The sequence below is a fragment of the Clarias gariepinus genome, chromosome 11, assembly GCF_024256425.1.
Source record: "Clarias gariepinus isolate MV-2021 ecotype Netherlands chromosome 11, CGAR_prim_01v2, whole genome shotgun sequence".
NCBI lineage: Eukaryota > Metazoa > Chordata > Actinopteri > Siluriformes > Clariidae > Clarias > Clarias gariepinus.
In genome coordinates, this window is record NC_071110.1 from 25569642 (window position 1) to 25597552 (window position 27911).

General features: G+C 36.6%; 2 protein-coding genes and 1 pseudogene across 2 annotated transcripts; 1 reads left to right on the forward strand and 2 right to left on the reverse strand.

Annotated features, from left to right (window-relative positions):
- Window positions 1-4950: 4950 nt before the first annotated feature.
- LOC128533104 (uncharacterized) lies at window positions 4951-6987 on the forward strand. Its single transcript, XM_053507307.1, has 5 exons — window positions 4951-5189; window positions 5291-5419; window positions 6091-6225; window positions 6406-6511; window positions 6770-6987. Exons 1-5 carry the CDS (start codon window positions 5040-5042, stop codon window positions 6985-6987), a joined length of 738 nt encoding a protein of 245 aa, XP_053363282.1. The 5' UTR covers window positions 4951-5039.
- Window positions 6988-7401: 414 nt separating this feature from the next.
- On the reverse strand, window positions 7402-12479 carry LOC128533102 (uncharacterized). The gene is made up of 7 exons (XM_053507306.1): window positions 12154-12479; window positions 9069-9742; window positions 8924-8969; window positions 8745-8836; window positions 8306-8416; window positions 7917-8190; window positions 7402-7741 (listed from the first exon to the last, which is right to left on the reverse strand). Exons 1-7 carry the CDS (start codon window positions 12163-12165, stop codon window positions 7532-7534), a joined length of 1419 nt encoding a protein of 472 aa, XP_053363281.1. The 5' UTR covers window positions 12166-12479; the 3' UTR covers window positions 7402-7531.
- A 548-nt stretch (window positions 12480-13027) lies between these two features.
- The window catches only part of LOC128533100 (alpha-2-macroglobulin-like), a 36017-nt pseudogene continuing 21133 nt past the window's right edge, over window positions 13028-27911 (reverse strand).

The window sequence follows — 27911 nt, forward strand, 5'->3', positions numbered from 1 at the left end:
GCCCTCTCCCTCCTCTTGTCTTATTTAAGCCTCACACACACACATAGGCACACACACACACACACACACACACACACACTAGTGAACGCACAGACAATAGTGAACACACAAGGGAAACACTGCTCTGTCTGGATTCTTAAAAAAATGGTTACCTAGTTTTATTTTTACTTAATATTTTGTATTAATTATTTTTTTAATTTATATTTTCGGCTGTGGAATGAATCACCTGAGTTTTCATTATTTCTTATGGGGGAAATTCACATTGATATAGGAGTGCTTTGATATACAAGCACACTTCAAGAATGAATTATGCTCGCAATTCAAGGTTTACCTGTACTGAAATTTAATTAGAACCTTTGATAGTTTCCAACTAAAGAAAGATAATATGCCTAAGTTAAAAAACATAGTACACATAAAAATTTAATGTATTTAAAATTGTAGCGCGATTAAGCATTGATTTGTTATTTAAATTACCTGAAAATTTTCTCTGTCATCTCTAACCAATGACAGAAACAGGTATACGCAGTTTAAATTTGGCTTATTCCGAACAACTTTGTTAAGATGTAGTTGATTTAGTTTAAAAAAAAAAAAAATATATATATATATATATATATATATATATATATATAAATATATATACACATTTACACTTTATTGTTTGTGCATCTCACTTATGGGGCAGGTGAAGCACACAACAATAAGAATGAAAAAAGCATATTCTGTAAATGCTATAGTCTGAGCCTGTTTGTTGTACACTAATTATATTTGTACACATATATTTTTACCACTTGACCACGTGACAATGACAACTGACAAACAATCTTAATTACCTTTATTGTATAGTAAGCATGGTCAACCAGTGCATCCTGTGGAGGTATAAAATTATAATAATTCATATTATTTTTAAAATTAGAATCATATATTAATATATATTTATAATAATTTATCTTAAAGACTTTCATATATTATATATTTTAAAACACACAAGTACTTTCTGATCATTGCATGTAGGATAATTACAAAAACGTTTATATGCATTACATTTTACACTATGAATAGTTATTATACTCATTACTATAGTAACTTTTATTTTTATTCTTCTGTGGTATTGTGTTTAATGTATTTTATGCATGGTCAAAACTTACACCTTTTTGGCGTTCACCAGACAAGCACATTTTAAGCTCATAGGAAGGATTTTCCACAGTTGTCACCGGCAATAATTCAAATATCTATGGGAAATATAGTTTAACTTTTTATTAGATATATCTCTAAAAAGACACACAAAAATATTTTGTGACCTTAAAATTGTTTTGAATGCAATGAAAAGTAATAAACCACATTACTATTATACTTATTTATTAATACATTATAATACTGCTTCAAATAAACTGCTAGTTAAATGATTATAAGTGAAGCATTCTGATAATATAATTAGATACATACTGATAAATTAAATGATTATGTGCTAATGTAATAATGATAGATACCTCATGGATACATATTTACTAATTGAAAACTGAGTGTGGTTTATTCTAGTGCCCATATGTATATTGGTGATGATAAATCACTCCTAAGTTTGCAAGATATTTAAAATTAGGGATGCACCGAAATTTCGGCCGCCGAAAATTTTCGGCCGAAATAGCATTATCGGTTTCGGCCGAAACGTAAGAAAGCGCCGAAAATAAAAGCCGAAATTGTCGCCACGCCTCTCCCATCCTCCCGTCTCGTTCGCGCTGTCATTACGCATCAAACACGGAGTATGTCGGCGGTTTGGAAGCACTTGGAAGCAAGTTTTGTTATTGTTAAACAGCCTTATTACTGTTATTTATTATCAATAAAAGTTTGATTGCTTAATTAATTTGTAGTTTTTTTAATACAAACAAAAAGAAAATATTTTAAACATGTTTTTTAATGAAGCCATTTTCGGTTTCGGTATCGGTTTTCGGCCAAGTGCATCCAAAAATTTCGGTTTCGTTTTCGGCCCAGAATTTTCATTTCGGTGCATCCCTAATGGTTACACAACCTTGATCAGAGTCCAATAGGAGGTCATTTGCTACTTTAACGAGTGCTGTCTCTGTACTGTGATGAGGCCTAAATCCTGATACAGTTCATGTATGCCATTTCTATGTAGATATGAGCATAGCTGCTCCACTACTATCTTTTTCAGAATCTTAGAGATAAAGGGGAGGTTTGATATTGGCCTGTAATTGGACAGCTGACAGGGGTCAAGGTCAGGTTTCTTAATAATCAGTTTAATAACTGCTAATTTATCAGGGGTCAAGATCAGGACTGGTTTGATAGCAGCCTTCAGTTTGTCTGTATTGTTGGGTCGGGTGTTTCTCATCATCTTTCTCTTGACAGAACAAAAAAGGGTTATCTGTGAGGTTTAGGTGAGAAAAAAAGGCATCTTCTTGGCAGCGGACAGAAGCATAAAAATTGAATATTCCAATATTTTTACATACTAGGTTTTTATTTTAATGAGCTACAAGCAGTAATCATCAAAATAAGTATATAATCACTCAATAAATATTTCACTCTGTATAATTAATCTATAATAGCAAATCAAAGTTGGTATTACAGATTTGTTTCTAAACGGCTTGTTTGATTGAATAAACTAAATTACTGACTGTGTTTATAGTCAGGCAACGAGGAAGTTTTGAGGTCAGCCAGGAATCTTTTGTCCCTCTTGAACAGTGTCCAAGGAGGTTCTGGTGGGCCTAGCCAGAACAGTAGCAGGTATTACTTTCACACACAACATTTGTAAGGTGGTATGATGGCATAGTGCTGTGCTGTGGCCTCGCGCTTCCATAGTTCCATTGAATTTTATCTCAGGAATCTAATTGTATATTCTGTAAACAATGTTTTGTTTCTCTTTTTATAATACAGTTACAGACAACACAGTCGAGGAGGACATACACTAAGGACATCTGTTCAGACAGAAATGACCAGGTTTGGCACATTCTATTTTTATAGAATGCAGTAGAATAAAATGGGTAGACGGTGACTTTTTAATTAGAAAAAACATTGCTAGCCAATTTTTAGTAAAATATAATTCTCTTCCAATAGATCCTTCCCAGGACTTTTTGCAAACCGCAGGGGAAAACGCCGTTTTTCTGGTGCATGTCCTGTTCCCACCAAACCAAAGCCCTTTCAGGTGTTGTTTCACCTTCTTCCAGCACAGAGTGATAGGACTCCAAATGACCAAGACCAGCTGCTTCATGCTCAAGCTGGATTAGGACGTTGAACTGGAAATTTGGATGAAAACATGACTCATGAAGAGGTATGTGGTGTTTGACAAATTGAATATGTTTAAAGATTTGTCTCTAGCTAATTGGTTAATTATCAAGCACAGCAGTGGTAGCATTTGTGCTTTCATGTTGATAATTTCATAATTGTGTTTTGTTTTTCCTTTCAAAAGGTATGTGATGTTGAAGGATGTAACAGGTGGATGGTTATTTTACAGAGCAGGTGGTAAGTATTGGAAGCAGGTTATTGCTTCATTCATTTTTGCATGTGTAATGTAGATGCATATAGTGTGTAATATCTTGATAAATGTGTTTTTTCACTTAAAGGTCGTTGGGGAAGCAGAAAGCTCTTTGTGATAGCTCCAGCAAACTGTGGTTACACAGGGCGAATTGTAAAATCTGCAAGAGCAAAGGACAATTCTGTTATATATGTCGCTCCACTCCAGGAGGAGCTTGACACAAGTCCATTGCCACCGACATCTGAGGCCTTTCAGAATATGCCAAAGGCAATATGTAAGAAGTGCAACTTGCCGTATCCTCTTCAAGTCCATCCTGACCACATTAAATCATGCTCCATTGCTGTGGTGGACAACCACGAAGCAGAACCAGAGAACAATGAACAGGTAATCTTGCTTTGAATGTAATCTTACATTTAATCTTTCATGTGTGAACTACTGTTTCTATACATTTGCCTGCTATTTATTACAAAAACTTGCTGTATTTGTTTTGAACCATATTGTTTCTTTTTGCGTTTTCATGAATATATATTTCCAACAGCTGGTAATAGTTAAAGACTGGTGCGCAATTTGTACATGTAAAAAATTTGTACAGTATCTGTGTCCATTCCATATTTTTGTACTAATGTGTTATACCCCATAGGCTTGCTGTCCTATATGTCAAGAGCAAATGGCCCGCAATGTCTTGGAAATTCATGCTAGTGTATGTGGGGAAAGGTATACAAGACTAATAAAATCTATTATGTGTAATTAAGCATTTTTCTAAATTCTACAGTGTCTGATGTTTTGTGTTTTTTTTTTATTCATATACTGTAGAACATTTGACGATATAGCAGAAAACATAACTGAAGTGTCATGTGTGGATAATGGTAAATAAAATTTGTTGTTAAACTTAACTAATTTTTACTTTTGGGTAACATTTGAGTACATTTCATCATTCACTGCCACTCTAAGAAAATCTGTGCTTATTTGCCCATCTAGACTGGAAGATGCACCCTGATCCAAAAGTGGCTGTGGCCTTGTATACACAGGAAATTCTTCGACTGCATGAGACTGGAAAGCCTCTTTTGATGTGTATGGACCTCAGATCAGGTGTTGAAATGCAAGAGAGAGACATTATCGGCTTCTACAAGCAACAAAATGTGGATTGGGCATGTCCCTTTAGATGCCAGTTGGAAGGTAGAATACAGTTTAGTGAAATTTAAAGCACTGCTGCAGCATTGTGCTTAATGTGTCCTCTTTTTGTGTTCTTCAGGGGATACTGCAATTGTTGATGGCGTCACACGGCACTTTTTTTCTACTGTTCTTCACAAATTAAAGTATGGCTTCAATTTAAACTTGGGTATGCATGCAACGTAACTGCTCTAACCTGTGGTGTTATTAAATTAAATATTTCCTGTTACCACGTATGTCACACAAGTGTAATGTTTTTTTCCATATTTTGTCTTGAGCAGGGAACACAGGAGTTACCTGCCTTTTTAAGGGGCAGCCAGACCACCTTGTGCCTTCATCTTCACATTTTCTAATCGAAAGTGACCTCTTCCTGGTAGCAGGAAGAATGCTTGGCCATTCCTTTCTTCATGGTGGACCATGCCTTGCAGGGCTCAGCAGAGCTTTTGTACATGTTCTGTTTGGTGGCTCACATGATACTGCCACTATACTTTTGGAGGACTGCCCTGATATTGATTTGAGAGAAACAATCAACCTGGTATGTGTATACAGTATAATGTGGGTATCTTGTTAATGTTTCAAAAAATATTCTTCTGCCTTTAGGTTGTTTTGTACTGATTATTTATTTGTTTGAGTTAGCTTAAGGGGTCGGATACACTGGATGAGAACCAGCGCAATAAAGTTTTGGAACTTTGTTTGTCTTGGGATTTTCCTGGTCCAACTGAAGAGAACAGACGTTGGCTCTATGAACGTCTGCTTTCACATGCGGTAAGGATGTTAGGATTTCTTGTCAGTTTAAAAAGCAATTGTCTGCTTTGCGACAATAAACTTTGGTAAAAGCGCTATACAGTGAAACCATGGATTGCGAGTAACTTGGTCTGCGAGTGTTTTGCAAGACGAGTAAAAAATTTGGAAGAACTTTTAACTTGATAAACGAGGTCTTGAAATACGGACACTGTAGTACGTATATTCTTTGTCTGTCGAGTGTCACGTGATCATCTCTTGCTGCATGATTGTGTTTAATCGTCTCCCATGCTCGGTCTCGGTGCTCGTACATCACACGTATAGTTAACATGAGCGTACTGTTTACTATAACATTGTGACCGTGTGCGCATGTAAGGCATTTTGTGGCCAAGTGTAGTGACTGTTCTTTAGTAACTCTACTGCAACAATGGCCCTCATAAAGAAAAAGGTTATTTTTACTTTACATTTTGTTTTAATAATTTTTATGAATATTTTTGGGCTGTGGAAGGAATCATCAGAGTTTCCATTATTTCTTATGGGGGAAATTTGCTTTGATATACGAGTCTTTTGATATACAAGCACATTTTTTGGGGAAAAAAATATTTTCGCAGTCCAAGGTTCAACTGTACAAATAAAATTAAATTTAATTACATTGCATCTTTAAACTTTCTAGCTTCTACATTTCTACATTGTAGGTTCTCAGGAGAAGAACACGCCAAATGAAGCAAATCAGACAAGGACTTAAGGAGACGTTGCTTTGGCCACTTCTGACTCAAAGGAATGATGTCATGTTCTTTCCAGTGGAATCAGAGGACGTTTGTTCTGCAGAGGTAATGATTGATTTTTTTTACATTACATTTTAAATTACATTAGGCCCTTTAGCACATAATTAATGTTAAATACAATGCAATTTTTTGCATAATTGCAAACTACTTTTTCACAACACTGGTTAGAGTCACTGTTTGCCAACAGTCTCCTAATCATGATCACTGAAACTGTTGCTGCTGTAGATGCTGCTTTCTCAGATATCCTGGCCTGCTGCAGATGATGATGAGGAATACCCAGCTGAAACAACCCAGTGTATCATTGGGTACTTGAAGCAGTTCATTAATACAGGTATGTGTTTATAGACATTTCGACACCTGCGACACCACCTCCAACTCTATACAGCCTGCTTTGTTGTTACACACATTTAATGTAAATGATGTTTTATAAGTAATGACACATAATTGTTCATCTTTAGTTAGCTATGCATGTTTTCAGTGACATGTATTTTAAAATAAAAATTGTGCAATTTGCAGTGTCCAAGAGCACAAATTATGTTGCTGTCATAAATGACAATATAACTTTTAAAAAATGTATATTAAATTTCAGCATCCAGCAAAGAGCGGAAGGACTTGCTGAAGTTCTGGGTTGGATGGGAGATTGTGAAAGAAAACCTGTCTGTGGAAGTTGTTAGAGGTGATTTCCCAAGATCCTCTACCTGCTTCTGTATACTCCGTTTGCCAGGCCACTACAAAGATTATCACTCCTTCAAAATGGACCTAATTATGTGCATTGGGACATGCAAGTATGGATTTGGGCTTGTCTAACTTAAGCCTTAATCACTCAGCCGTGGCACCTGTATGTGATTTCTTTATTACAGCAGTTACCTTATTGGTGTTAATCACATAGCCTAAGTGTTTAAAGGCAACTTTACCAGTAATATCACTGTTATGTTTTTTTTTTTTTTTTTTTAGAGAGAGAGAGTTAAGCAATAGTAGTTATAGTCAGTTCAGTTTAATAACATATGATGCAGTGTTTGCCAAAATGGCCTGTTAGATGATTCTACTGCACCCACCACACAATAAGATGTTTGTTCTACAGTTCCTATGGATTGTTTTTGGTCAAAATGAAAGCAGCTTCCAGGTGATATCGTTTTATTATGGCACAATAAATGTACATTTTGTACTTTTCCATTGTCAACAATATTCTCTCTGTTATTTGGGTCCATCGATATACACAGCATTTGTAATTGAATATTAGTTCAGTTCAAACAAAAGTTAGGAATACTTTCAAGACCGAACACTCAAAAGTTCTTTCCAGTAGGTGCTTGTCATGGTTAAAACATGAATGTCAAGTTATAAATAAATGTGATTACTCCACAATAGACTGGCAAAACTGAAGCGCTGCTAGATAGATGTCCCAGCCGAATATCTGTGAAGTTGCTTTAGGGTCGACAGCTTCCCTTAGTGCTGCCATTTGTCCATCAGTCAAGGGGCATTCAGTTGTCGGAATAACGATGCTGGTGTGTTCATCTGCTGAGAGGCCACTACTCTCCCAATCAATATGTGGTACACTTAGTCCCTAAAAGACAAATATTGGCTCACTTAACATAACACATAAAGGCCTACCTACTGTATGGCTCTCAATGCAACAGGCATTAATTACATTCTTATTTATAGCTCATCCTTTAAAAGAATAAAGCCTGATACGACCACACATGTATTTTGATTACTGCTATCAAAAGTGGGCCACATACCTCCATGATGGGTTCTGGTACAGGATGATAGACACTTCCCATTGCCCACAACTGGTTAGGTGTCATACTGCCCTCTGTGCGAATTGGGTGATTGTCCCAGGTGTCACGGAACAGGTTGAGGTCATTTTGAAGCCGTGGAAGAAACACGGAATGACAACAAAATAAGTGGGTTGGGTCCGAAATGTCAAGGTAGCCATATTCCTCTAAGGAGTGCAGAACATCGTAATAGACATTTGTTATAGATGCCCAGACATCACGCCACAACCTTTCAATCCTAAAAGGAATGAACCATAAAATATAAGAGAAGTCAATGTCAAAATAATTTTTGAAGCAGAAACATCAGTAAAAGTGAAAACATGGTTCTGAACATATAATCTATATTAGCACACCGTTGATTATGGACACTCTTTCCTGAAATAAAGCTGCCCCTGTCTGTCCCACGGATTGTAAACATCAGTCGAGCAACATCCACATTTTCAACGCCCTGGTCACTTCTTACCCTGAAAATGTAAAAACATTATGCAAATTTAGGATGACACGCATTTTAGTAAATTTTATTTCTCATATTCTGATTAAGCTTCCTTGTCCTAGAATTCCCACTCTCCTGACCCAAGTCCCCTGAATACATTTTAGAATTTATATACCAAATTAGTGCAAAACCAGTTTGGGTTTAAATTTAAGTAAACCATAAGTTTAAAGTAACGTACACAGTAAAATTGCTGGACTTTGATACTTTGATTAATAGTATGTTTTCCTGAATGGGTGCCATACTATATAAATAAAAAAATTATAAGCAATATATTGGCCTGTAAATGTTATCTAATGTACCTTAGTGGAAAGCCAAAAGTCTCCACTGCTTCCTGAAAGAAAGCCAGTGTGGTTGAAGCGAGGTTGTTAGGTGCAGCACCAAGGTACATTACCTATAAAAGTAAAGAGGGAGGAACATAAGACATCCTGAATAATTATCTTCTCTTGTAAATTATTTTGGGTTACTTAATTAAGATTACCTTCCGTGAAAAGCCATCTACACCTCCAAAAATGACTATGTTGTAGCTAAAATTATACAAATGTTTTGTTAACAGCACAAATCAAAATAGTAACATGGTTTGACTAAGTACAGTTTATTACAAACACTCACATTTTATTACTTACCGAATCAACTTATGATTGGTGTCGATGTGCATAATAGCCCTTGGCCCAGAGACCGAGTAAGTCCTTCGAACAACACAGCCAAGCATTGTCAAACGTGATATGACTCCCTCTGTGTCAACTCTGTGCATTGAAGCTCTGACCCTGTCAAACTGCACCCGGTGTCCTTGTGCTTTTAATGCTGCTCTTATCATTCTGTAGCCACAGTGAGGCATGCTTTGCTTCAGAGCTGTTACAGAAGCATCCAACTCCCCATCTGTGAGTCTGCTATATAGAGCTCGAACTGAGAGATTATTATCCGCCATTCGTCTGAACAAGGTCCGTCTACTGATCCCTAGCATGTTAGCAATAGTGGGAACTGATAAATCCATCTCCAGTAGATTACTGATATGATCAGGTGAGACTTCGAACCGTGGACACCCCCTTGCCCCTTGTTCCTGCTGAATGATGACCACGGGGGTCTCCCTCCTGGGCATGTTCTGATGAATTAATGTGAGAAGTTCTGCTATTCCCACTAAAATACTCGGTGGGATAGTCACCAACTCAGAAACTGAACTCAGAAAAACCCACTCTTGTATGCAAATGAATTCCAGGTAGTCCATGTCTATGGGAATATGCCCAACAGCATGCTCCATGCGAGAACGGAACCGCCCTAAAACATGTCCCAAAAGCAAGAGCTGTAGAGACATTAATTAATGCAAAAATTGTAAATTAATTTTAACCATGTTTTCACATTTACTGATGTTTCTGCTTCAACAATTATTTTGACATTGACTTCTCTTATTTTTGTATGGTTCATTCCTTGAACTACTTTATACTTTATGAAGTGACTAAACTACATGAGTAAGTACTTAACTTACTAACTATACCAACTGTACATGACCTGTACATGACCGTTGCAGCATTACTTACAAGAACGTGGCCATTCATGCAAAGAGTTACTAAAAAACATTCAGTGACTTAATGACAACTACAAAATACAAGTAACGTTACCTGTCTAAGCCTACACTGGTGTTTGCAGTCAGTAACCGGGCATGACAGTAAAGACTAGCTAAACGCTATGCATGCTATCGATAGTTAGCTGATATTAGTCTCAAAAAAAGAATGTAACTTCGCTAAGTGACTTTCACTATGGAGAAAACAAGGCAAAAATAAATAAATAAACAGTACACTAAAATAACTCGTACTGCCCTGTTAATTAATAAAACAAATTTTTAGGGATGCACCGAAATGAAAATTCTGGGCCGAAAACGAAATCGAAATTTTTGGATGCACTTGGCCGAAAACCGATACCGAAACCGAAAATGGCTTCATTAAAAAAACATGTTTAAAATATTTTCTTTTTGTTTGTATTAAAAAAATGTTGCATATTGCAACTTTGCTGTCCTCATCTGAAACTTTGAAGTGCTTCCAAACCGCCGACATACTCCGTGTTTGATGCGTAATGACAGCGCGAACGAGACGGGAGGAAGGGAGAGGCGTGGCGACAATTTCGGCTTTTATTTTCGGCGCTTTCTTACGTTTCGGCCGAAACCGATAATGCTATTTCGGCCGAAAATTTTCGGCGGGCGAAATTTCGGTGCATCCCTAGTAACCATGCTTGTATTACTCTACCTCAGTGCAGCTTTTGACACCATTGATCATAGTACTCTTCTTCAATGATTAGAAAATGTAGTAGGAATTAAAGGTACAGCCCTCTTTTGGCTCAGATCCTATTTGACCGATCGTTATCAGTATGTAGACTTAAATAGTGATTATTCTGCATGTTCTCTAGTGGAGTTTGGTGTTTCACAGGGTTCAGTTTTGTGCCCACTGCTTTTTTCCCTTTACATGCTTCCTCTGGGCAACATACTCCGTAAGTATGGTATTAGTCTTCACTGTTACACTGACGACACACAGTTATATGTCTCAGCAAAACCCGATGAAATAAACCAGCTTACTAAAGTTGAGCAATGTGTGCAGGACATAAAAAATTGGATGCTAATTAACTTCCCTCTGCTTAATCCGGATAAGACAGAAGTTCTAGTCATAGGACCGCATTCAGCTAGGAGTAAAATTTTAGATCACTCTGTAACTTTAGATGGCCTTTCTGTTCCATCAAGTGCAACAGTGAAAGACCTTGGTGTGATTATAGATTCCAGCCTTTCATTTGAAGCTCATGTAGATAATATTACCAGGATAGCATTCTTTCACTTTAGAAATATTGCCAGGATAAGAAATATATTGTCGCTAAATGATGCAGAAAACCTAGTTCATGCTTTTATCACCTCTAGGTTGGACTATTGTAATGCCTTACTGTCTGGTTGTTCATCTAAATGCAAAAATAAGCTTCAGCTAGTCCAGAATGCAGCAGCGAGAGTCCTCACTATAACCAGAAGATATGAGCACATCACCCCTATCTTATCTTCACTTCATTGGCTCCCTGTGAAATTTCGCATTGACTTTAAAATACTACTTTTGACATATAAAGCATTAAATGGTCTCGCGCCGCAGTACCTGAGCGAACTGCTAGTGTCTTACGAACCGCCATGCCTACTTTGATCAAAGGATGCAGGCTGTCAGAATTTGGACTGTATTGGAAACTTTTTTTTGACCAATACTTTTTTAAGCTATAATCATCAAAAAAGTTTGAAATATTTGACTTCATTTATAATAAATTTAAAATATGATATTTTCACATTTTAAAAAAAATTCTGAAAATGAAATAACTTTTGACGATAGTCTAATTGGTTGAGACGAACTGTACATGACCTTACAGCGTTGCAGCATTACTTACAAGAACGTGGCCATTCATGCAAAGAGTTACTAAAAAACATTCAGTGACTTAATGACAACTACAAAATACAACAAGTAACGTTACCTGTCTAAGGCTACACTGGTGTTTGCAGTCAGTAACCGGGCATGACAGTAAAGACTAGCTAAACGCTATGCATGCTATCGATAGTTAGCTGATATTAGTCTCAAAAAAAGAATGTAACTTCGCTAAGTGACTTTCACTATGGAGAAAACAAGGCAAAAATAAATAAATAAACAGTACACTAAAATAACTCGTACTGCCCTGTTAATTAATAAAACAAATTTTACTTACCCCTTGGTCCATTTTCTTCACAGCACGTAATTCCTGCTCAATCTTACTCAGAGCCGTTTCTCCTGCTGCCAGTTAGTTAGAAGTGCCGCGTTCCGATCGGCAAGTTGTTCCCCGCGAAGTAAACTGCACAGGGAGCAGGGAGCACACTTTAAAGTGCACTGACATGGACCCCAGAAATCGGCAATCCACTGCTCTTCCTGTGATATCCCGGATGTAAAGACCTGAATTTTTTCGACCTGAATTTGTCGACTTGAATTTGAAGACTCGTATTTGGTCAACCTGAATTTTGATACCTGAATTTTTCCAGCCTAAAATTTAATAGCGAATTTTTTTTTAACCTGAATTTTAATACTTGATTTTTTTCAACCTGAATTTGTGAGGCTGAAAAATAATGAAGATTGTATTTTTAACAATTGAATATATTTTTTAACTGCAATTTAGTAAGGTGAATATTTTTGCATTGAATTTTAAATGCTTGAATTACATTTTCAGTTGAAATATACAACCACAATAAATTGCAGTGTGTAAAATTTCAAGCAGTGTAAATGCTGTAAGAATTTTTTCATTCAGGTCAAATTTCAAAGCAGAAAAATTCAAACTGCTTTTTTGTGACAAGTTTTTTTTTCAGTTCATGTGATTCAGTATGCTATTTTGCTTTGAGGAATTTTGGCACTGTTATACTTCCATACACATTTGCAATACAGTAGTATAGAAGTCTGGGTGTACTATATGAGAAGTATTTGGAATTGGCCAGAATTATAACAGCACGCTAATGCTGCGCTAAGAATATATATTCATGTTATATTACTTGTGTTTTTGTAAAACAGTAAAAATTGCTGTAATAATTTAATTTCATTTATTACTTTGTCGGGTATGTAGGTTAGTATATACACAGGCATATACTTTAAGTGTACTATGTATACTTACTGTAAAGTTGTTTATCTTTAGCACATAAAAGTACGCTTAAAAGTGTGCTTTTAAATAATTTAATTACAACTCACAAAATTAGGTGCTTCAAAATAGCAAATTCCAAGGTTACTAGTCATTAGTCTAGCTGCAAGTACATGTAAGTATGCTTTGGTATGCTAGGATTTAAATACTTAGCATAACTTTTTCACTTGGGAATACTGAATATACTAAAAGAAATTATGCTTGTACCATCATACTATGAAGATCCTCGACATAACATACAGTATAATGGTTTTTACAGATACAGGTTTTTATTTCAATAACAAAACAATGAAATAAAAAAATAAAACCAGCATACAGCAAATAGACAAAGAGATTCCTGCATGTCCACTGCAAATGTGAAATTCAAATGGGGAGGTGTACTCCGTCTCAGACTGGTCACCTGGATGAAATGTGCATAATCAGTAAATGAAGGTAGTTCTGTACTGTTGCAAAGACTTCTAAAATAATATAACGAAAAGCTTACTTGTTTGGTAGTAATCATAAACTTTCATCACAGCTGGCCTCAAATTCTTAACATGAAGGACCTGTTTAATGTGAAACTCATAACTGATAGGAACATTCCTTTGGAGCTGTTAAGAGATTAAACAAACATCAAACTGTAAAATTTGTACACAAAACCTTTTTAAACATTAAAAACATTAACAGATTAATAATCTCTCTCACCACTTCGATATACATGATAACATGGTCATTTTTGGAGTCAACTCTTTTCACCAACGTGGCTTTTTTCAGCTAAGAAAATACACAAGAATTGTTCTACCATTAATTAATTAAAATTTCAAAAACCAGGCAGTTGCTCATCTGCTTATCTAGACATGTATATTAAAGATATTGTGGCAATAAGACTTATTCTTACTTCATTAGGATCTGCTGTGAACCCTGATAAAAGCTTTATGTCCACTATGATCATGTTAGTACTTTTAAATGGTCCAGAATATCTGAAAACAAAACAAAGCAAAACTCAATAACTCAATAGCACAGATGATACCATTGTCATAAAACGTTTTAACCCAGATATTATTCCAGTATATACAGTGGATATAAAAGGTCTACACACCCCTGTTAAAAATTCCAGGGTTTTGTGAAAAAAAAGAGAGATTAAGATAAATAATTTCAGAACTTTTTCTACCTTTAATGTGACCTATAACCTGTGCAACTCCAGTAAATCGAGACTGCTAATATTTTTTAGGGGGGTAGGGGGTATGGGGGGAGGGAATATAAATATATAATATTTTCTGCTGAAATAATTTGGTTGCATGAACATGCAAACACTTAAACTAATACTTTGTTGAGGCACCGTTTGATTTTAATTACTGATGTTCTGTTGTGTGTTATCTGTCCCTTTTTGAAGGACAGATAAAGTAATTTTTCTTAACTACTGTGATAAGTATTAGTAACTACTAAGACTGTAATACTGTCTTAGTTTGTGTTAAGTCTTTTTTTTCGTTAAACACTGTTTTGTTCTTTTACATTTTTGTACTTAGCGTTGTTTGTAAGGGAACTGAGAGTAATGCAATTTCAATTCTCTATACTGTATGTAAAGCTGAAACTCGAAAAATTTTAATATTGTGCAAAAGTTCATTTATTTCAGTAATGCAACTTAAAAGGTGAAACTAATACATGAGATAGACTCATTACATGCAAAGCAAGATAGTTCAAGCTGTGATTTGTCATAATTGAGATGAATATGGCAGACAGCTCATAAAACTCCAAATCCACATTCTTAAAAATTTACATCATTACATGCAATCAATAAAACAAGGATTGTAGATAGAACATATCGGACCTCTGAAAAGTATAAGTATGCATATGTACTCAGTACTTGGTTTGGGCCCCTTTTGCAGTAATTACTGCCACAATGTGGCGTGGCATTGAAGCTATCAGCATGTGGCACTGCTGAGGTGTTATGATAGACCAGAATGCTTCAATAGCAGCCTTTAACTCTTCTGCATTGTTCGGTCTCATGACTCTCATCTTCCTCTTGCAATTCTCCAAAGATTCTGTATAGGGTTCAGGTCAGGCGAGTTTGCTGGCCAATCAAGCACAGTAATCCCACGGTCATCGAACCAGGTTTTGGTGCTTTTGGCAGTGTGGGCAGGTGCCAAGTCCTCCTGGAAATGAAGTCAAATTTCCCATAAAGCTCGCCTGCGGAAGGAAGCATGAAGTGCTCCAAAATCTCCTGGTAGATGGCTGCATTGTCCCTGGACTTAATGAAGCACAGTGGACCAACATAGACTGTGGAAACTTCACACTGGACTTTATGCATCTTGCAGTGTGTGCCTCTCCATTCTTCCTCCAGACTCTGGGTCCTTTGTTCCCAAATAAGATGCAAAAGTTGCTCGTATTAGAAAAGATGACTTTAGGATGACAAGAGGAATACGACATTTGAAGCCCATGTCCAGGATCCGTCTGAGTGTGGTGGCTTTTGATGCATTAACTCCAGCCTCAGATCCACTCCTTGTAAAAGTCCCCAGCACTTTTGAATGGCCTTTTCCTGACAATACTTTCCAGGCTGCGGTCATCCCTGCCGCTTGTGCACCTTTTTCTTTCACACTTTCCCCTTCCACATAACTTTCTATTAATGTGCTCGGTTACAGCACTTTGGAAATATCCAACTTCTTTTGCAATTACCTTTTAAGGTTTTCCCTCCTTATGGATGATGTCAATAATGGTTTTCTGCACAACTGTCAGGTCAGCAGTCTTTCCCATGATTGTGTTTCCTATTGAACCAGACTGAGGGAACCTTTAAAGGCTCAGGAACCCTTTGTAGGTGTTATGGTTTAATTAGCTGATTAGTGTAGGACACTTTGAGCCTAGAATAACCTTTTTACAATATTCTAATTTTCTGGGATTGTGGATTTGGGGTTTTCATGGGCTGTAAGCCATAATCATCTCAATTATGACAAATCACGGCTTGAACTATCTTGCTTTGCATTTAGTAAGCCTATCTCATATATTAATTTCATGCTTTAAGCTACATTACTGAAATAAGTTACATTTTGCACAATATTACAATTTTTCTAGTTTCACCTGTATGCACTGTATACAGGTCCTTTTCAAAAAATTAGCATATTGTAATAAAGTTCATATTTTTTTGTAATGTACTGATAAACATTAGACTTTCATATATTTTGGATTCATTACACACAACTAAAGTAGTTCAAGCCTTTTATTGTTTTAATATTGATGATTTTGGCATACAGGAGTAGGACCGATTCCAGACCTTGGGGGACCTGCGGAGTCTGGAGTAGAAACATTCAGAGCCACCGTGTACAGGCGTGTGCAGGAAATGGGCTACAGGTGCCGCATTCCCCAGGTCAAGCCACTTTTGAACCAGAAACAGCGGCAGAGGCGCCTGACCTGGGCTACAGAGAAGCAGCTTTCGGATGAAAGCAAATTTTGCATGTCATTCGGAAATCAAGGTGCCAGAGTCTGGAGGAAGAATGGGGAGAGGGAAATGCCAAAATGCCTGAAGTCCAGTGTCAAGTACCTACAGTCAGTGATGGTCTGGGGTGCCTTGTCAGCTGCTGGTGTTGGTCCACTGTGTTTTCTCAAGGGCAGGGTCAATGCAGCTAGCTATCAGAAGATTTTGGAGCACTTCATGCTTCCATCTGCTGAAAAGCTTTATGGAGATGTAGATTTCATTTTCCAGCACGACCTGGGACCTGCTCACAGTGCCAAAACCACTGGTAAATGGTTTACTGACCATGGTATTACTGTGCTCAATTGGCCTGCCAACTCTCCTGACCTGAACCCCATAGAGAATCTGTGGGATATTGCAAAGAGAAAGTTGAGAGACACAAGACCCAACACTCTGGATGAGCTTAAGGCCGCTATCGAAGCATCCTGGGCCTCCATAACACCTCAGCAGTGCCACAGGCTGATTGCCTCCATGCCACGCCGCATTGAAGCAGTCATTTCTGCAAAAGGATTCCCGACCAAGTATTGAGTGCATAACTGAACATAATTATTTGAAGATTGACTTTTTTTGTATTAAAAACACATTTCTTTTATTGGTCAGATGAAATATGCTAATTTTTTGAGATAGGAATTTGGGGTTTTCATGAGCTGTATGCCAAAATCATCAATATTAAAACAATAAAAGGCTTGAACTACTTCAGTTGTGTGTAATAAATCTAAAATATATGAAAGTCTAATGTTTATCAGTACATTACAGAAAATAATGAACTTTATCACAATATGCAATTTTTTTTGAAAAGGTAGCCTGTAGTCGTGGCCAAAAGTTTTGAGAATTACATAAATATTGGAAATTGGAAAAGTTGCTGCTTAATTTTTTATAATAGCAATTTGCATATACTCCAGAATGTTATGAAGAGTGATCAGATTAATTGCATAGTCCTTATTTGCCATGAAAATTAACTTAATCCCCAAATAACCTTTCCACTGCATTTCATTGCTGTCATTAAAGGACCTGCTGAGATCATTTCAGTAATTGGCTTGTTAACTCAGGTGGGAATGTTGACGAGCACAAGGCTGGACATCATTATGTCAGGCTAATTTGGTTAGAATGGCAGACTTGACATGTTAAAAGGAGGGTGATGCTTGAAATCATTGTTCTTCTATTGTTAACCCTGGTGACCTGCAAATGAACACGTGCAGCCATCATTGCGTTGCATAAAAATGGCTTAGCAGGCAAGGATATTGTGGCTACTAAGATTGCACTTAAATCAACAATTTATACGATCATCAAGAAATTCAAGGAAAGAGGTTCAATTCTTGTTAAGAAGGCTTCAGGGCATCCAAGAAAGTCCAGCAAGCGCAAGGATTGTCTCCTAGAGAGGATTCAGCTGCGGGATTGGAGTGCCACCAGTGCAAAGCTTGCTCAGAAAGCTTGCGCAGGTGTGAGCGCATCTGCATACACTGTGAGGCGAAGACTTTTGGAAGATGGCCTGGTGTCAAGAAGGGCAGCAAATCAGGGACAGATTGATCTTCTACAGAAAGTATGGTGAATGCTCTGCTGAGGACTGGGGCAAAGTCATATTCTCTGATGAAGCCTCTTTCCAATTGTTTAGGGCATCTGGAAAAAGGCTTGTCCGGAGAAGAAAAGGTGAGCGCTACCATCAGTCCTGTGTCATGCCAACAGTAAAGCATCCTGAGACCATTCATGTGTGGGGTTGCTTCTCATCCAAGGGAGTGGGCTCACTTACAATTTTGCCCAAAAACACAGCCATGAATAAAGAATGGTACCAAAACACCCTCTAACAGCAACTTCTTCCAACAATCCAACAACAGTTTGGTAAAGAACAATGCATTTTCCAGCACGATGGAGCACCGTGCCATAAGGCAAACGTAATAACTAAGTGGCTCGGAGACCAAAACGTTGAAATTTTGGGTCCATGGCCTGGAAACTCCCCAGGTCTTAATCCCATTGAGAACATGTGGTCAATCCTTAAGAAGCGGGTGGACAAACAAAAACCCACTAATTCTGACAAACTCCAAGAAGTGATTATGAAAGAATGGCTTGCTATCAGTCAGGATTTGGCCCAGAAGTTGATTGAGAGCATGCCCAGTTGAATAGCAGAGGTCCTGAAAAAGAAGGGCCAACACTGCAAATACTGTCTCTTTGCATAAATGTCATGTAATTGTCGATAAAAGCCTTTGAAACATATGAAGTGCTTGTAATTATATTCCAGTACATCACAGAAACGAGTAAAAGAAAGATCTAAAAGCAGTTTAGCAGCAAACTTTGTGAAAACTAGTATTTGTGTCATTCTCAAAACTTTTGGCCACGACTGTACATGTAGCAGAATCGACAATAAAGTTGAGTTTGACTACTCAGTCTTTTTAAATAGGAGTCTATCAGCATGGCACATCTTGACTTAGCAATATTTGCCCACTTTTCTGTAAAAAATAAATAAATAAATAAATAAAGAAATAAAATGCTCCAAATCTGTCGGATTATGAGGGCATCTCCTGTGCAAAGTTCTCTTCAAACCACCCCACTGATTTTCAAATCGGCTTTAGGTCGGGGCGCTGGCTGTGCCATTCCAAAACTTTAATCTTCTTCTGGTGAAGCCATTCTTTTGTTATTTTCGATGTAAGTTTTGCATCATTGTCATGCTGAAAAATCAAAATCCTTTTCATCTTTAGCTTTCTAGCAGACGCCTGAAACTTTTGTGCCAACATTGCCTGGTATTTGGAACTATTAATTATTTCCTCCACATTGTCTAAGGCCACAGTTCCAGCTGATAAAAAACATCCCCAAAGCATACTGCTTCACTATGGGTATGGTGTTTTTTGGTGATGTGCAGTGTTGTATTTGCACCAAACATACCTTTTGGAATTATAGCCAAAAAGTTCAATCGTGGTTTCATCAGACCATATCACATTTTCCCACATTTCAAATTAGTTTTTGCAAAAAATTTAATTACTGTTGCCACATATGTTCTGTTCCATGCTCCATGGTATATCTAATGGCTTAAAAAAATTTTCGTAGCGTTCTCCTGGCTGATAACTTTTGACTATGAGATCCCTCAGAAGCTTTGTAAATACTTTGCGGAAAATGGCTTTTGCTGTACGATGCAACATTTATTTTTATTTTTTTTAAAAGCCTGCTAAAACAGCTGAACTTTGGGATCAATCAGAGGCATTAATGACAAGTGTGTACTGACTCCTATTTAATATGAGTTTAAATGTGATTGCTTAATGAGCACAGCCACATTCCCTGTTATACGAGGGGGTGCACACTTATGCAACCAGATTATTATTATTATTTTTTTTTTTTTACCCCACAAAAAAGAAGTTGAGTTATGCAGGTTATAGGTCACATTAGTACTTTATTCATCAGTTTTCTTCTAAAACTACACTGTCAAGGGTTCCTCAGACTTTCATTCTTACGTGATAGTGAACTTCAGGAACAGAGTTTCTCTTAATGATTTCCTGCATGTCGTAGCCTTGATGCTCAGCGAACTGGTTTCAGATGGTGTCGGGATATTGTAGAAAAGTGCTGCCTGCAAAGGGATTAAAAACCTTTTGTGTAACTGTGGGGGCATGATACAGAAAACGCTAAATACTACGATTTTTAAGCGTTTATTAATTGACAGACAATGGGGGAGGAAGCCCTAAATTAAATATGATATTAAAGCTGAAACAATTTATGCCATCAAATGCTGGTAATACACTAAACTAAATACACTGCTAATATACTAAACTTTGATGAGATGTATTTAATTGCCTACCCTCTTCTTGTGCATCTATTATCATATTAATCTTTTTTTAATTTATTTTTAAATTGTCTCTTTTATGTTACATTATGGCAGCAAAGAAAAAAAAAAGCTATAATCTCATAGCACTGCCTTAAAGTGATTGTTGTAGAAAGGCAGTGGTCTAGATGCTATTAAGACAAAACACCATCTCGGCAACCTAGTGGGAAAGAGCTACAGGAAGGCAGGTTGCAGAATTCGAATTGGGAGCCCAGAAAATCCTTTATGTGCAAGTGCTTAAACAAAGTCTCAATGCAAATTATGTTATTTAAGTAAATAGTGATGCAGCATTTACTGTACATCTAAGTTCCTAAGATTTGCAAGATTTATTTATAGTATGCACTGACCTGCACTGACACACAGGTGGAGCCCTTCACCTCAATGCTGTATTTGCCAGGAATATCCTGCAATGATCTTTCTTGGTACAGTAACCTATTATTCAGGTTCACATTAAAGGTGTGATTGTCTCCACCCACTGACTTTATAGTTACTGTACTAGAGCCATCTGAACTGAATACTTTAGTGGAGTACAGAGCCAGAGCCTGGAGAGCCACAACTGTGTCCTGATTGGAGAAAAAAAAAACTTTAAATATGCTATGAAATTTGGATGAACATCTTATCGATTGACTAAATTTAGAACAGACTAAAGAGAACAATTTAAATTAATTACCTGGGTGGAGGAAAAACCTCCATAAGGATTTTGTTGCTGCACCAGCCAACTTACTATCCTGTTAGCATAGCCCAAATCAGCAGCAGTGAGTTGACCTGCAGTAAGAACAGCCAGCAGCACGTAGGAACTGATTTCCACTGACAAGGCGGCAGAGTCATCTGATGCTGACTGAGACCAGTGCAGGCGAGCATCTAAAATCAAAGCTAATTATTACATACTGTACACAGCAAATCTTAACACCGCATTAAGATTTGATCATAGATGATTGTTATTTAAGCCAATACACTTCAGAAATCATGATGCTTCTTTTGCATCATGCTTTTTAAATGCAAAGAAACCACTCCCCTCTGCAGCCTTTTTTCTTACTCATGTTTCTTGTGGCTTCCCGCTGGTGTGCATCTTGTGGTAAACCCCCAGTATTTACTTTGATAAAGATCTCTTTTGATTGTTGACATACTAGAATGTGTTCTAAAACTGGCTAACTGTGATAAAAAGATTTTCCTTTACCAGGAAAATACTTCCTCTGTCATCCACCACTGTTTAATGATATTGTGGGCATTTTGATGTCCTTAAGTTCATCAGTGCTTTCTTCTTTTTAAGAATGTAGCAAATAACTGATTTGAATTTGATAATTTTTGCCGTTTCTCTGCTGAGTTTCTTAAAAAAAAAATTGATGATGGCCTGCCTCACTAGCAGTGACAGCTTTTTTGTTTTGTTTTTTAATAAAAATCGATAGCAATAGATTAAAAAATGCAAATGCCATAGTTGAAACCATATTTTCCTAAATTTTGGCATGCATCTGTGACTTAATTATGCCCAAAATTGAGCCAACTGCGCTGCAGAATTGTGGGTAATCGTCTCCCCTGCTTGGTCTTAGTGTGCGTCTCTCACTGGTATAATCAACATTTCACTGTCTATTTTCTATCATATATTCCATTTTCACAAAGAGCACATTTTAAGACCTTTTAAAGAGGTCAAAGGTTATTTTTTATGTACCGTCGTTGAATTGCTGATTATTCTACATATTCTATTCCAATATTTTTTCCTTTATGGTTGTGAATATTTTGCTATAAACTATTAGCATAATTTTTAGAAAACCAGTACCTGCTCGAATGGCAAGATTATCCAACTCCTTTAGTAACTGCTCTCGAACTTCATTCTCTCGAGCCAGGCTGAAGGTGTAGGCCAACAATGCAGTGGTGTAGGTGTTTTTCACGTTACCAATAGAAGATTTTAGGCACAACAACCCTTTATTTACAACAGGATCCTGCAATCAAAACATAGTACATTACTATGTACTGTAAAATAAAAATTATGATTTGTAAAGTTCTTTTAGAGGTTTGAGCTTATCTACTGTATACTGTATTCACAAAGCTTCTTAGGCCTGAAAGTTGCTCCTAGTGAAGAAATAATAATAAAAAAAATCTTAAAGAAACATTTTCTTAGAATTTCCCCTTAAATTTAGAATTAAATCTTAGTAAAGATAAAAATGATTCACGAAACATCTTAGGCCTAAAAACAGGTCCTAAGGTAAAAATTGTTAAGAGTAGAGAGGAGGTCTTTTAAGAGGCTTAAGAGTTTCTATAGCAGAGGACAAAATGAAAGTAAACACCGTTCTTCTGTCCAATTTGGTTTTCTTGTTGTTTTACTTCCTTCCATCTCTCTTGGATTGTTGACTACATAACATCCAAAAGTGCAACACAAATAGACTGTTCTGCAATTTGCACTTGCTTCCATCAATCTGAAATGGATTATTAAATGGAAGTAATAAATTCAATATAGTAAAATCAATACGGTAAATAAATGTAAGAACTTAAATATAGTAACTACTCTGCGAAAATTGGTTGCTTCAAAAGTAGACACATTTTTAACATTTAGCTGTTTTAATTCACTTTAAGATATTTAGCCTATAACAGAAACTTTGCAGACTGTAGTCATGATTATACAATTTCCTTACAGTGGAACATCGGATTGCGAGTACTGCGGTTTGCGAGTGTTCCGCAAGACAAGCAAAGATTTTTTATATAAATTTTGACTTGAAAAACGAGCGAGTCTTGGTTTTACAAGTACCGAGTATCATGTGACACGCATGCACTTCTTGTATTGACACCGAGTGTCACGTGATCACAACTGAGCCAACGTTTTCTCTCTCTCTTGCGTTGCAGAATTGTGGGTAATCGTCTCCCCTGCTTGGTCTTAGTGCGCGTCTCTCAATGGTATAATCAGCATTTCACTGTCTATTTTATTATCATATATTCTATTTTTACAAAGAGCACATTTTAAGACCTTTTAAAGAGGTCAAAGGTTATTTTTTATCTACCGTCGTTGAATTGCTGCATTATCCCTAGCAACGGGGTCAACCTCTTCTACTCACTAAGAGTTGGTCTAAGAAGTTTTCTAAATCACTCTTAGTTTAGGAGTCCCAACTAGGACCTTTTAGGCTAAGATAGTAGCTCTCTGAGAGAATTCTAAAAAGCTTTTTGAATACGGGCCAAGGTGTTTAAGGGTTAAACGTTAATTGGCTGCATTTTTTCCCCGATGTGTTCTGTGATGTGAAAGCTGAACTTTTACTGTATTGTGGTTTTACCTGCACTGTAATGCCCAATTCAAGTAATGATAAAGTGATGTAGGCAGTAATGGTCACATCATCATTTACGCCACCCTAAAACAGAAATTCAGTATTTATTTCAGAAATGTGTACTGTATTATGGACACCAGTTATTACCATACATACCTTCATCCTGTTATTGAACAGACTTCCCTGAAGTATAAAACAGCCATCTGAACTCTGCATACCTATAAGCCATTGCTTTGCACTGTTAAGGATTTCTGGATCAATAAAGATGTAACGTTGTGCTTTACCGAAGATCCTCAAAACAAAAGCAGTTAACCTGGAGGTGAAGGTATTTTATATCAGAAACATTTTCTGCATTCTAGAATTATATAAATAACAAGTAAAAAGTTTGGATGCACCTTTTTATTCAATGTTTTTTCTTTACTTTTATTGTTTTACACATTGTATATTTATAATGAAGATACTGAACTTATGATGCAATGAATATGAAATTATTTGGTCAAAAAATTGTTAAATAATTTAGACCAAGTAATATTTTTTGTTTCCTCAAAGTAGCCACCTTTTGCTTCGATGACAGCTTTGTGCACTCTTGCCATTTTCCTAGTAACCTGGAATGGTATTTCAATAATCTTGAAAGAGTTCCCAGAGGTGTTGAGTACTTGTTGGCTGATTTTCCTTCACTTTCCGGTTCAACCCATCCCAAACCATCTCAGTTGGATTTAAATCAGGTCATCTGATGTAGCACTCCATACCTCCCCTTCTTGGCCATATATATCTTACATAACCTAGAGGTGTGTTTGGGGTCATTGTCCTGTTGACAAACAAGTGATGCTCCGCACTCATGGACTCTGTTTTGTGTTAAGACTTTTCGACACATGGTTTTATGTTAACACTGACTTTACTTTCATGTCATTTTATGTGCAACCTCAATGTAGTTTAATCTGATTAGTTTGTGCATACAGTAAGTATTGTAAATAATCACGCCCCTTTTAAAATAATCACATTTTGTTGCTTTGCAGTCTAAAATAGACACAGTTTTGTTTTATTCAGCTGTATTTTAACAGTGCATTGTATTTTATCTTTTAACATCTAAATGAAAAATAGAACACCAACATGTCAGTAAAAAAAACACAAAAAAAAAAACAGAATCATACAGTTGGAAAACTTTTGCTTTAATTACAGCCTTTAGTCTGTTAGAATATGTCATGTAATATGACAGGATATTTAATGACAGAAGTGTCTAAGAGCAAGTCAAACAAACCAGTAAGAATAATCCAAAATCGAGAGTCGAGAAAACAAGCGAGGTCAGGCGAAGTGCGTCGGGCATCAAAGTGCCCCATTACCTGCTTTACTGGATCATGAGCTATATTGGATTTCCATTTATTTGTTTGGGCAAATAATTAAATTTTTGTCTAATCTGCCCATAACCCATTTTCCCATGTGACTTCAATTGAGCAGTGGCTTTTTTTCTGCAACCATCCCATACAAGCCACATTTGTGGAGAATTTGTGATGTCACATGTACACAATGACTTTTGTCATAAATTTAGACAACTGGTTTAGAGTTATTGTAGACCTCCTCTTAGCCTTTCTGATCTGTATTCAGTTTGGAGTGACTGTCTGATCCAGGGATGCTTTGTGTTGTATCAAATCTTTTTTCCCTTCTTATAAGAGACTTTACTGTATACCTAGGCAGAGATAAAATCTTAATTTTTTTTTTGCTTGTGCACAACTTTATCTCAGATATTTGGTCAGGGCCTTGTTTATTATTTGCTTCAGTTAAACTACCAGGTCAACTGGCTTCACATGATCAAGTCATTGTTTTAGGAGGCGTGCTCCTTTTACAAATTACTGATTCTTTTTTTCTTCTTCTTTTTTTCATGGTGTTATGTCTTTCTCTTGGATGTTAAAAGTTGCACTGAATAAATATAGCTTGATAAAACCAAAAAAAAATGTCTGTCTTCATTTCAGCCTGCAAAGCAACAAAATGATGTTAAACAAGGTTGATTCCTTTCTATACCCACTATAAATAAGATTTTGGATTTGTCTTTGTCTCACATCTGCTATTATACTACTGTTTTGCTTATCCCTGTTTCACTCAGAATCACTAGGAATCACACTCAAAGTTTATTAAGGACTAAAAATATTCTTAGTTCAGAGGAAAGTATGAAGCTTCCTACTCTTATATGCAGCAAGGAGCATCAATACCACCTGTCAGTTTGCCGCATGTAACCCTGAGGAGTGTAAAAAATACTGAATATAACAGGAAATAAAAAAAAAAAAAAAAAATATATATATATATATATATATATATATATATATATATATATATATATATATATATGGGGAAAATATATAAATCTGCGCATGGTCTGTGGTGCTGTATGAGCAAAGTACAGTATGAGTTATTATTTTCGACAATGTCAATGTCGCAAACCTTAATCATCATCACTGTTTCAAAGCTTTATCTTTGCTGTTACTAAAAAAACAAAAAACAAAGTAGCAGTCACCTGTGGAGACAGCATATGAAATATTCGGTAATGGACTAGTTGCATACCGCATGCGATGTGTACCAAAAAAAGATTCTATTTGTCCAAACATATCTTTTATAACCTCCGTCTCACTTATTGTTACTAAAACATCTCTTATCCACGCACGTCCTTTAACAAAATGCAAGACCTACATCTAAGTGTAGTGGGTAGGGCGCCCCCTAAATATTTTTTGTTGGGAGGGATATGACAAGTGAGTGAGGGAGGAGCCATTAGAAGTTGAGGTGCACGCCCATCAAAGGCACATGCCGTAACAGTTGTTTAACACTTTTTATCTTTACTATGTAATTCCACATGTTATTTCATAGTTTGGATGTCTCCAATATTAAGTTCAGCATTAAAAATACACTCAAAAAAATATAAATGCAACACCTTTGTTTCTGCTCCGATCAGTCTAAATGTGTGATAGTGAGCACTTCTGCTTTGCTGAGATAATCCCTCCCACCTCACAGGTGTGCCACATCAAGATGCTGATCTGACAGCATGAGTAGTGCACAGGTGTACCTTATACTGCCCACAATAAAAGGCCACCCTGGAATGTGCAGTTTTGTCTCACAGCAAAATGCCACAAGCATTGAGGGAGCGTGCAATTGGCATGCTGACAGCAGGAATGTCAACCAGATCTGTTGCTCGTGCATTGAATGTTCATTTCTCCACCATAAGCCGTCTCCAAAGGCGGTCCGAGGACAGTTTAGTTTTAATAATCATTTGCCCTGAACTCTACCTGTTTACCATAAAGTATTAAAGAAATACTTTAAGGCTTTAAGAAATACTTACCATGTGTTTTCCTCTCCACTGCCAAATGTGCTATATGCACCATTTCGATGTTTATAATTTAGCTGCCTTTGGTATCCTAAATAAATCCAAAGGAAATTTCTTCTGGTTAGCAAAATCTATTCAGCATGGCTAATGCTGATCTGTACAATTAAACAGAGAAGTATAGACTTGAGAAATAACTGACCTTTTTTAAGAAAATTAGTAGCCTTCTCATGTATAGCTGTTGTGAGCTGCTTGGTGTTCTCTAAATACTGAAGAATGTAGATATTAGGGGCGAGGAGTGCACTGTTTTGTTCTCCACAGCCATGTGGCATCTCTAGTAGTCCATCAAGATTTTTTAATGCACAGCCAAGTATGTCTCCTACAAAATTACAATAATAACATGTTTTTGTTTAGCTTTAGGATGTTGCTGACAAAAAAATACATAAACAAATAAATAAACATGAAATGTTAAATAAATACAGAAATTCAAGAACACAAACATGCACTGAAACTCTGCGGCACTAATTACTTCCAAAAAGCAAGTCAACAAAATGCTGAATAGCTACAGTCAGACCCATACATTTTGGAATAAAAATTTGCCTTCTATACACCACCACTAAAACCTTCAAGATGTGAGCAAAAATCTTCAGCTTTAATTTATTTACAACTATTCTTATGTAAATACTCATGACACCAATAGCCAACATGCATGTATTTATAGCCAGCATATGATTAATCATCAATAATCTGCAATAATCTGTAATCTCTGAAGCACCAATTAATTACTTTTTATTTACAATTTTCTCAAGACAAACATCTCAAACGTCATCATCATTATGCTGAGTTGCCAGCTGTAATAGCACCATTAGACACATGACCTGAGAGAGCTCCTTGAGGAGAGTTTGTATATTTGTCTTGGTCATCATGCACAATATTGTCACAAAGACTCTGGGAATGTCTGCTAAAAAACACTGAGGAAAAGGTAGGGAAAGTGCTGTAATTAATTCTCCA

What these genes read in the sequence shown, in the direction of transcription:
- LOC128533104 (XM_053507307.1), top strand. Translation starts at nt 5,040, where the DNA reads ATGCTTGGCCATTCCTTTCTTCATGGTGGACCATGCCTTGCAGGGCTC. An exon ending in AGGACGTTTGTTCTGCAGAG is followed by an intron (nt 6,226 to 6,405) that starts GTAATGATTGAT and finishes TTGCTGCTGTAG; the next exon opens with ATGCTGCTTTCTCAGATATC. An exon ending in GAAGCAGTTCATTAATACAG is followed by an intron (nt 6,512 to 6,769) that starts GTATGTGTTTAT and finishes ATTAAATTTCAG; the next exon opens with CATCCAGCAAAGAGCGGAAG.
- LOC128533102 (XM_053507306.1), bottom strand. An exon ending in ACCAATCATAAGTTGATTCG is followed by an intron (nt 8,970 to 9,068) that starts GTAAGTAATAAA and finishes GTATAATTTTAG; the next exon opens with CTACAACATAGTCATTTTTG. An exon ending in ACTTTTGGCTTTCCACTAAG is followed by an intron (nt 8,417 to 8,744) that starts GTACATTAGATA and finishes TTACATTTTCAG; the next exon opens with GGTAAGAAGTGACCAGGGCG.